A 10,515-nucleotide genomic window follows, 5' to 3' on the forward strand; every position below is an offset into this window, starting at 1 on the left:
TTTTTTTTTTTTTTTTATGATTAATTTTAAGAGATAGAAAGTGAAACATTTAAATAGTTTAGGGATAAAAAATGATGTTTTAAAGCTTCGAGTCAACAAAATTTGTGCAAATTTTAGGGATGAAAACAATATTTTAGCCATTCGACTTTCATGTCATATCAAACAATTTCATGCCCAAAAACATTAGAAATACATAAAAGGATCCATGTATCGTTGTATGTATACAATATTTTAGCCGTTTGGATTATCATTTGCCAAACTTTTTTACTAATAATATTTTAACTCATAGTTGTCATACAATGTGTGATACTTATTGTATCGTGTATTAAAAATTTATATCATAAAGGCATATTAAAAGTTCTCATAAATCGTATGATACAAATTTGTATATTGAATATATCGGAAGATATATGAACATATAGTTTAAAATAGGTTTTTAACAAAAAAATTTGTACTCTGACTTGAGCCTAAATGCTCTTCTACTTGTTTTCAAAATAGAACATTTGGGCTACTATTATTTAGGCCTAGTACAAAGATTTAGATAAAATTATTGGGCTACTACTACTTTAGCCCAATAGAAAGGCTTAGTATAAGGGTTCTCTCTCTCTCTCTCTCTCTCTCTCTCTCTCTCTCAGACAATGATGAATGTGATGAGGAAAAAATATTTGTCTTATATATTATGTATTAACACATTTACATTTGATAATTTGAATATGGTTGACCCAAAAAAAAAAAAAAGATAATTTGAATATGGATATTATAAATTCATTTTCACGTTTTGCTTGTTTTGTCAAATATCATAGCATAAGTAATAATAAAGTAGTAATTAGTTGCATGTGTTCCAATTTTATACTAAACATTTCATTTATATATATATATATATTCATAAATTTTATTTAGTATTGATATATCTTACGATACACAATACGATCCAATATACAATATATAAAAATGAAAAAAAAAATCACGATATGATTCACATTTTATAAATTATGCATTTATATATTATTATTCATGTAAAAAGATGTTTTTCTAAAATTAAATAAATAAAAAGGATAAAATCCTATTTAAGAAAAAGTTAAGTGAATTAGCTATTATCATAAAAAAAAAAAAAAAGGTGATGTTAACAAAAATTAAATAAGTAATTTGCATCTCAAAAATTTTTAAAAAAATATTTTTAAAAAAGAAAATTTATTAGTATATAGAAGGTTAAATATAAATATTATTACAAAAATTGGTATCTAAAGTTTTAAACATAAAAAATTCCTAACTTAAATTTATCGAGTCAAATAAGGACCTGTCTGCATCACAACACGTTCTTTAACTTTTAAATTATTTTGTTTTAGAAAACAAAGAAGCCACAACGCTCTTTGCCGCCACTCAAATAGTTTTAAACGGTCACTATGCCCTCCAACTACTATTGTGCTTTACTGAAACTCTGCAGCAAAGCTCGAGACCAAACCCAAGCTAAGAAGCTTCACTGCCACATTATTAAAGCCTTAGTGAACCCAGAAACCTTTCTCTTAAACAATCTCATCATAACCTACGGTAAACTAGGCAACATAGAATATGCACGCCACGTGTTTGATGAAATTCCCCACCCAAACCTCTTCTCATGGAACACCATCCTCTCAGCTTATTCGAAACTGGGTCATCTCTTGGAAATGCAAGATATGTTTGATCGGATGCCAAATCAAGATGGGGTTTCGTGGAATTCACTTATTTCTGGATACGCGTGCTATGGTTCACTTGTCGAGGCTGTGAAGGTTTATAGGCGGATGTTGAAGGAAGGACTTGTTAATTTGAATCGGATTACGTTTTCCACAATGCTTATACTGTGTTCAAATCAGGGGTGTGTTGATTTAGGCAGGCAAATTCATGGGAACATAATGAAATTTGGGTTCCTGTCGTATGTTTTTGTGGGTAGTCCTTTGGTTGACATGTATTCAAAAATGGGGTTGGTTTATGATGCCAAGCGGGTTTTTGATGAGATGACGGAGAGGAATGTGGTTATGTATAATACTATGATCACAGGGCTTTTACGATGTGGGATGGTTGAAGATTCAAGGCAGTTATTTCAAGGTATGCAGGAAAGAGATTCAGTTTCATGGACAACAATGATAACTGGACTTGCACAGAATGGGTTGGTTAGAGAGGCAATAGAGATGTTTAGAGAAATGAGGTTGCAAGGTTTTGATATGGATCAATTTACTTTTGGTAGTGTGTTGACTGCTTGTGGGGGTCTCCTGGCACTGGAAGGAGGCAAGCAAATCCATGCTTATATCATTAGGACTGACTATAAGGATAATATCTTTGTGTCTAGTGCTCTTGTTGACATGTATTGCAAGTGTGGAAGCATCAAATCAGCAGAAACTGTTTTCACGAGAATGACCAGGAAGAATGTTGTCTCGTGGACTGCAATGCTAGTGGGTTATGGTCAAAATGGGTACAGTGAAGAAGCTGTTAGGATTTTTTGTGATATGCAGAGAAAAGGGATTGAGACAGATGATTTTACTCTGGGGAGTGTTGTTAGCTCATGTGCAAACTTAGCAAGCTTAGAAGAGGGTGCCCAATTTCATGCTCACGCTCTTGTTTCTGGCCTGATATCTTTTATTACAGTTTCCAATGCTCTTGTTACGCTTTATGGTAAATGTGGAAGCATTGAAGATTCCCATCGAATGTTCAATGATATGAAAAATAGGGATGAAGTCTCTTGGACAGCATTAGTTTCAGCGTATTCACAATTTGGAGATGCAAATGAGACGATTGATCTCTTTGAAATGATGCTGGCCCAAGGTTTGAAACCTGATGGAGTTACTTTCATTGGTGTTCTGTCAGCTTGCAGTAGAGCAGGGTTAGTAGAAAAAGGGCATCAGTACTTTGAATCAATGATAAAAGAACATGGAATCACACCACTTCCAGATCACTACTCTTGCATGATTGATCTTCTCAGCCGATCCGGGAGGTTAGAGGAAGCAAAAACTTTTATAAATAAGATGCCTTTCCATCCAGATGCAATTGGTTGGGCTACCTTGTTGAGCTCATGTAGATTTTATGGTAACATGGAAATTGGGAAATGGGCAGCTGAGTCACTTCTAGAATTAGAGCCCCAAAACCCAGCGAGTTATATCTTGCTCTCAAGCATTTATGCTGCAAAGAGGGAATGGGACAATGTGGCCCAATTAAGAAGAGGAATGAGAGATAAGGGATTAAGGAAGGAACCGGGATGTAGTTGGATCAAATATAAGAACAAAGTGTACATTTTCTCAGCAGATGACCAGTCAAGTCCTTTTTCAGATCAGATATACTCTGAGCTAGAGAAACTAAATTGCAAAATGAGAGCAGAGGGGTATGTACCAGATATGAGTTATGTTCTTCATGATGTTGACAAGTCAGACAAAATAAAGATGCTTAACCACCACAGTGAGAAGCTTGCAATTGCCTTTGGGTTAATTTTTGTTCCTACTGACCTTCCTATACGAGTATTTAAAAACCTTAGAGTTTGTGGGGATTGCCACAATGCCACTAAATATATTTCTAAGATAACCAAAAGAGAGATACTTGTAAGAGATGCTGTCCGATTCCATTTATTTAAAGATGGATCATGTTCGTGTGGAGATTTCTGGTAATGCAATTCTCTATCCAAAAATTTATCAGGTGAGTGACTAAAATTCCAGATTTGTTTAGTGTCAGAAGACAGATTCAATACTTCATTTCATCAGATGCTTTGAGATATCATTGGAGTACTTTAAGGTTGTTTTGCACAAATCCACAGTTGCAGAAAACATCTTTGTTTCAGGGAGAGGGGGACTTGGAGATGATCAGGGAGAAAGAGAAGGGGGTAAAAAGAGGCATATTTCTAGTCTTGAATGAAATTATTTAGGGAAAAGCTCTTTTAGGTTCTGATTCTCTTACATTTATTTTTTACTGTTTTGATCTCTCTCTCTCTCAAAAACCTGGGGAAAGGAAAGGACAAGCATTGTTTAGATCCATGTTTTGTAATGTTTTGGTTGACTTTCTTTTCTTTCCTTCATTTTTTTGGCAACCAAATGGTCTAGATCTTCTATTTTCATTATTTCTTCCTCAGATTTTCTAATTCTTTTTTACCTTTGAAAATATGCTGGATTATTTGATTTTTTTTTTAATAAATTTTAATTTGAAAATTTTTCTTTCTATCTCTCTCTCTCTCTCTTTTTTTTTTTTTACTTAAATCTATTTGGCTCCTGAGAAATGATGGAAAATGAGAGAAAGGTGAATTCTGAATTCTGCAAAGGTTAATGAAAAAAAATTGAGAGATGTAGGTATATGATTATGAAATATTGGATGGAATAGATTTTTCCCACCTTTCAATCCACTGAGATTACAGACTTTGAGTCTTTCAACCCAATTATTTAACCTTTCTATTTTAATATGTATCAAGTATTAGATATTATAAAGTATTATACATTCTTTTTGAACCAAGTATGAACCAATGAACAAAACAAAAGAAAATACCTATCAAAAAAAAGGATCAAATATTCTTGGATNCCACAAATTTTCAACAAATTCTTTGTGAACTAATCACACTACCAAACCTTAACCCCACTTTTTTAGTTAGAGACAGGTTTTTCTATAATACCATTGGGGTTTTCGTCAATTGTCCCTTTTATTTATTAATTTATTTATTCTTTTTCTTTTCCCAGGACCCAAGTCGCAATCAGACCTGATTCCTAGATGTGTCAACCATGAAATGGGATGTTACGGAAAAAGCAATGAAGGTCACTTATACACAGTTACATACATGTTATCTTGGAGGGGTTATTTGTCTCATTTATTTGAAATTAATTGTGGGTTGAGGATATTATTTGTAAATTTTGGAATAGAAACATATGTAGAATCACATATGTTTGCCTTGCATAAAGCATTTTTATGGTAAAATCATAAAAATATTGAATCATTTTTTTATTATCAAAGGAGAACAAATTGCTACCTTTATATATATATATATATATATATATATTGATAGGTATAAATTACTACCTAATATATAATTACAAAAGAAAGGAAAAGTGTGATCTTTTTATTTTTTTATTTTTTTATTTTTTTATTTTTTTCATAAGTCAATCTCACTCACTTTTTAGAGCTTTGATGGATTGCCATGGCAGTGCTAGTGAAGAAGGCAGATTTGGGAGCAGAGAAACCTTGAAGAGAATAAAGATTGGGTTGGGCTTAGAATCCCAAATTATATGTTGCATGAATCTAGGCTTGGGTTAAGATTTGGGCCAGTATGTAAGTGGTCATGCAAAGCTTGATTAGGTTAAAATTGGCTAAAGAATATTGCAAACTGTGACTAATGAGTGCAGGTACAATACACATGTACACCTCACAGATCACTTCGTGTATTATGTCCATTCATCCCACGATGTGGATATATAATGCATATGTCCTTGGAAAGGTCTTTGCTATTCAAAGTGCACCACAATTGTTGATCGATGAGTTGAGGCTTCCTTAGGATATTAGTAGAGGAATACCTTTCCTTAGGATACTAGTAGTAGAACACAAGGCATTCCAGATGGAGCCTAGCATTTTCACCTGTTGATTGTAATCCCTGGATCATTTGGCTTCAAGCTTTGCTAGCCAGAATTCAAGAAAGGGCCTATATTAACAAAAATTTGCCATTGGTACCTTTACTATCAAATTATTTGTGCAAGAAACTTTTAATGCTCTGTTGTAATGGTAGGGTGTATTTATGAGCTAAATTCACATGTTTATATTCATGTTGTCTATCGCTACTGTGTGAATTGGTTTTGATGAGCTAAATTTTAGAACTCTTAATTTAATTAAATATTTTATTTTCCATGTACAGGAGGTAGCTTCCCATGATGATGTTGTACAATTTGCACAGATCAAATGGCAAGCACAAAATCTTGTAGATGATGTTGAAACAGAGGTTGAATTGTTTCTTCAACTAGCTTATAATTGATGTGATGAAAAATAAGTTATGAGGTAAGAGAGCTGATAATTGACATTAGACTACACTTTGATTTTTCTAGCGTTTTTAGTGGTGGACAAGAACAAAGTATTGGATTTATGGTCTTCTGCAGAACCAGAAAGTTCAGGCATCAAATTATGCTCAAGAAAACAAGATTTTTCTATCTGGTTTATGATTGATGTAAAGCACAGGATCCAGATTCTAATTAACTCAAATATGGATATGCTTATATGTATGTAGAACTTTATTATGAAGACCTAGTTATGGGGTCTAGCTAGAGGGGGTTTGCTCTTGAACGTAGAACTAGTAGAGGAAGACATCAGCTAGGGTTGTTGAGGGCAGCCTCTCTGACACGAGCAGCGTCTTCTTGTTTTTCTTCTTCACCCACTTTTTTGTTTTTGTTTTTGGTTTTTTTCAACATGGAATTTAGGACTGTATTTGCTTGTCAGTATGTGCTACTCCGTATATCTCTATTTTTTCAAATGATGTGACAAATTTTATTGGAAGGCCTTATAAAATTTAATCTTATATGAAATATAGTAAGACAGATATATTATGTTATTCAAAAACTAGTATAGCCCATATTACTGTACAAAACCACTGTAATGCAAACCTATAGTATCATGAAGCTTTTGTATCTGATAAGAATGTCCCCTCTAAAACTGGAAGTGTTAAGCTTCTTTTCTACTCAAGCTTGGAAGCTAGTAAATGGGTTTAGACTAATGGATGCGCAGAGCATCGATTAGAGCACTAGATTGAGTTCAAATAATGATGCAAGACAGAGCACAATCATGCTAGAGAACTGAAGAGGAAAAAGAAAGAGAAGATGAGTGGACTGAAAACACATTGTTATCTTCTCTTGCTACCTTACATGAACTTTATTTTTTCCGCAAGGTTTCTTATAATTCTCTGACAGAAAGCAGCTGCAATAAAACTTAATGCTCTTTCATAACTCAAACATGGAATCTAGTTAATTTGTCTCCTGAGAAGTCCACAGTAGCTTTGTAAGAGGATTACACAAGATCAAACCTCGGTGAGATGGTACTAGTAAGTGGTATAAAGCTTGTCTTTTTGCCAAAGGATCAACTGTGGAAAACTTCTATACTAATTGCATGCTACCTTACTTGTTATTATCTTCTTCTTTTTTCTTTTTTCTTTTTTAATCAATAGTGATTTGAAGAGGAAATTTATATGCAATCTCCTCTAAGTTATAATCATTCCTCAACATAGAAGTTTGTTAACTTTAGAAAGCACGTTATGGTCCAGATGCCAAATCTTTGTTTGCCAAATTTAGTTCTGCCATGGCCCAATTTGGATTTGCACCTAACCCATATGATTGGGCATTTTTTTTCTTCGAAATTTCAACAGAGGTACCATTCTTGTATAATTTTAGGTGGATGATGTGACTGCAATACGTTGTTTAAAATCACTCTTTTTTAAGTACAACTCTTTAGCTACAATTTCCCTGATTTTTTCTTATCTAGATTCTAGATGCAACTTGAAAAAAAGGGGAAAAAAAAAAAAAAACAAAAACCAAACTATAACAAACGGTCACTAGAATGAATTTGTTGGAATCAAGATTTCAATCATTTTCTCTTGCATAAGCACGTAAAATGTTAGTGGTATATATATCAAGTCCTCAATGAGTGAAATTACAATTATTAAAATATGAAAAGGTTTCCTTCTTCCAAAGCTCAAGATAGATTAGGCCATGTTTAGTTTGCAAGGTTTTTCATTACTCATTACTCAATTTTCATCATTCATCATTCACTTTTACTAGGTTCCACAACACGGGAGTGAATGAGAAAAATAAGAGGAAAACATTAAAGCTGAAAGTGAACAATACCATATGACTGTTGGTGACCATTACTTCTCTAACATTTGGTATGACTAGACATAAAGGTGAGACCCACTTGACTCTAAAGAATTACAAGATTGCCACCAAATCTCATAACTCATGATTTGGAAACTCTTAAAATCTATTTTCATTTTCACTCACTCTAACTCACTTTTTTTAGTTATGACATGGAAAGTTGAGAAAGTTTAATGTATCTTAATTAAATTTTTTTTTTTGGTAAAAAAATTGTAGACTGTTACTTTTATTATCAAATCATAATTTTGGTCCTTGTACATTTGTCATACATTTAGTTGAGTTAACTTCTTCCATTAACTTTCAAAATAAGAATCCCTCAACTATTAATTGTATCAATTTAACCCCTTAACTAAAATCAAATCAATTTTTTTTTTTTTTTTAATACTTTAACTTTTTTTTTTTTGGGGGAAAGTTGAAGGCCTAAACTGATAGTAGTCGAGAGACGATTTATTGATACAATTACAATGAAACGTGCGTGGATGATAGTAGCTTGGCAATTCTTTATTATTATTATTTTTTTTAATTTTCATTAAACGACTTGTAGCATAGACTAAAAATAAATAAATAAATAAACACTATCTTCCTCAAAAACCCAAAACCCTATAGAGAATCTCAGCCATGGCGGACCAAGAGCTCGATTCCTCGGACCCTTCATGCCTTCACCTGGTCTCAGCTTTCCTCGCCATGGATTCCACCGAATCCTTAATCTCCTTGTCCCGGTAGGTCCTAAATTTCCGGCACCGGCGTGTTTTAGCAAACTGTGGTGCACGTGGCTAACGTGCGCCGCCACCCGTGTTCCTATTCTAATAATATTATGTTGGTTGTTTTTTTTTTTGGTTGAATTGTAGGGTATGCGGTGGAGGGTCGGTTACTGAGGGAGTACAGAGGTTCATTTGGGACCATTGCTTAAGCAAAGCTGTAAAAACAAAAACAAAAAAGAAAACTCTATTCCTTATTTTCTATGCATTTGTATGCAAATTTTTACATTGATATTGTTTTTATGTGTTTATAAATGAGTTTTTGTGACTTGGGTTTTGATTTCTGTAATGGGTTTTAAGACTTGGTGGCTTAATTGTTAGTATGTGGATTGAATTTTAGGTGTTAACCTTTGTTTGGTTGCAAACTGTATAACTTTTATTTGGTGCATTTGAATATAACTGTTTTTTTATTTATGTGCTTATTTTTATGAGTTTTTATGACTTGGGTTTTGATATGTGTAATGGGTTTTAGAACTTGGTGGCTTAATTGTTAGCAAGGATGCTGAAAAAAGTGGATGGTGTTTTGGGTGTGTTAAGCTTTATTTGTTTTCTGAAAATGTGGGGAAAAGATATGAACATAATTTGGGGCAAGAATGCTTTTTTCCCGCCCTTTCACGAAGACATTTAAATGTCAGTTTTTAAAGCTTTATTTAGGAAAATTGATGAAGATTTGTGAGGTTAGATTGGTTTCTAGTTCTACTTTCTTAGTGGATAATTGGGTTTAAAACTACAAGTAGAGGCAAAGAAGTAGCTTTAAAAATTTGAAGAAATTGGGTTTTCTATGTTTTTCTGAACCCTGTTTTCAAAGACAAAGACGGTTTTGTATGTACTGTTTTTGCATGAATGGGATTAGTAGAGCAGAAGTTTTACTTTCATGTCTTCAATTAAAAAAAAAAAAAAAATCCTTGTTGTGCATTTTCTAAGCTGCAATCAAATCCTTTGTATGCATTGTTTCTCTATTATAAATTTGGTTCAGTCAAATGGTCAATGCAGGCTCAAAACTTTCATGCTCCATACTTGAAGAATTTCCTGAAGAAGCTTATTGCTGAAATAGAGGTGAACCATGATCTTGTTTTGGATGAATTATATGAACAATATGCTTATTACATGACATCATTGAAGGTACTGCTGGTCAATGGAGGAGTTATTTAACTTAGTTGTCATTTGAATTATTTGCACATGTTATTCTCTAAGAACTTACCTGCCTGAATGGGTTTGACAAGATCTTTTTTTTTTCCCCTCTAGGATGATAATGTGGTCAAAGGAAGAATCTGCAAATGCATTTCATTTCTTTTTCCTGCTGGTAATAATTCTAAATCATGTTATTTTGGTATAAAGTCTATAATTTAGTTGTATTAACTTAGTTTTGGGTGGATAATTTGGTACTTCTAGGTTCTTCTCAATTACCAAGTTGTCCTAACTTGGGGAAACTGGTGGTCCCACTACGGTGTTCTCTCAACATGCTTGACGGAGATACTGGGTATGCTTCATTAATGATATCTGTCTTGTAGGTGATATCTGCAAAACTAAAATTGTTGATGAATTTGTTGATTAGACCAATTGAGTATAAACAACTATCAAACTGAAAAGCATATTCAATTATAGTGAATTTGGGCTTGCCCTGTCATTTAGCGCTTTCTCTTTTTATCACTTTGCATCTGTCAGAATTATAAGGAGATCTGTTTGTAAATCCTTTGTGAGAAATCACAAATTAGGCAATGAGTTCCTGTTGTGTTTATTAAACTGCTGGGTAGAAGGGTCATTTGCTGGTTAGGAGAATAAAAAAAATCAGGCAGCTGATTAGGAGCCTGTGTTCAGTGGATTAGCCTCCTTTTGGTTAACTGAATGAAAAGGGTTGTTTCGCTCTCTCTCTCTCTCTCTTTTAATTTGGGGGGGGGGGGGGGGGTGATGGA

The 10,515-nt window shown here is 33.4% G+C and overlaps 2 protein-coding genes across 4 annotated transcripts; both read left to right on the plus strand.

Moving 5' to 3' along the window:
* The first annotated feature begins 1,321 nt into the window (after positions 1-1,321).
* Positions 1,322-6,474, plus strand: LOC112009835 (putative pentatricopeptide repeat-containing protein At1g68930). Of its 2 annotated transcripts, XR_010627229.1 has the most exons (3): positions 1,322-3,657; positions 4,683-4,757; positions 5,846-6,474. XR_010627229.1 is itself a non-coding variant. In XM_024042178.2 (2 exons), exon 1 carries the CDS (start codon positions 1,404-1,406, stop codon positions 3,627-3,629), a length of 2,226 nt encoding a protein of 741 aa, XP_023897946.2. In that variant the 5' UTR covers positions 1,322-1,403; the 3' UTR covers positions 3,630-3,657; positions 4,683-4,950. The 2 variants fall into 2 exon arrangements, 1 of the variants encoding a protein (XP_023897946.2); XM_024042178.2 differs by lacking the exon at positions 5,846-6,474 and having other exon boundaries at positions 4,683-4,950.
* Positions 6,475-8,405: 1,931 nt separating this feature from the next.
* LOC136065596 (uncharacterized) lies at positions 8,406-10,169 on the plus strand. 2 transcript variants are annotated; one of them, XM_065769062.1, is made up of 5 exons: positions 8,406-8,563; positions 8,693-8,762; positions 9,596-9,658; positions 9,848-9,905; positions 9,995-10,169. In XM_065769062.1, the coding sequence occupies exons 1-5, from the start codon at positions 8,463-8,465 to the stop codon at positions 10,111-10,113; spliced, it is 411 nt and encodes a 136-aa protein (XP_065625134.1). In that variant the 5' UTR covers positions 8,406-8,462; the 3' UTR covers positions 10,114-10,169. The 2 variants fall into 2 exon arrangements, with proteins under 2 accessions (XP_065625134.1, XP_065625133.1); XM_065769061.1 differs by having other exon boundaries at positions 8,408-8,563; positions 9,596-9,724; positions 9,995-10,165.
* The last annotated feature ends 346 nt before the right edge of the window (positions 10,170-10,515 follow it).

The sequence above is a fragment of the Quercus suber genome, unplaced genomic scaffold (assembly GCF_002906115.3).
Source record: "Quercus suber isolate HL8 unplaced genomic scaffold, Cork oak 2.0 scaffold_1039, whole genome shotgun sequence".
NCBI classification, from domain to species: Eukaryota; Viridiplantae; Streptophyta; class Magnoliopsida; order Fagales; family Fagaceae; genus Quercus; species Quercus suber.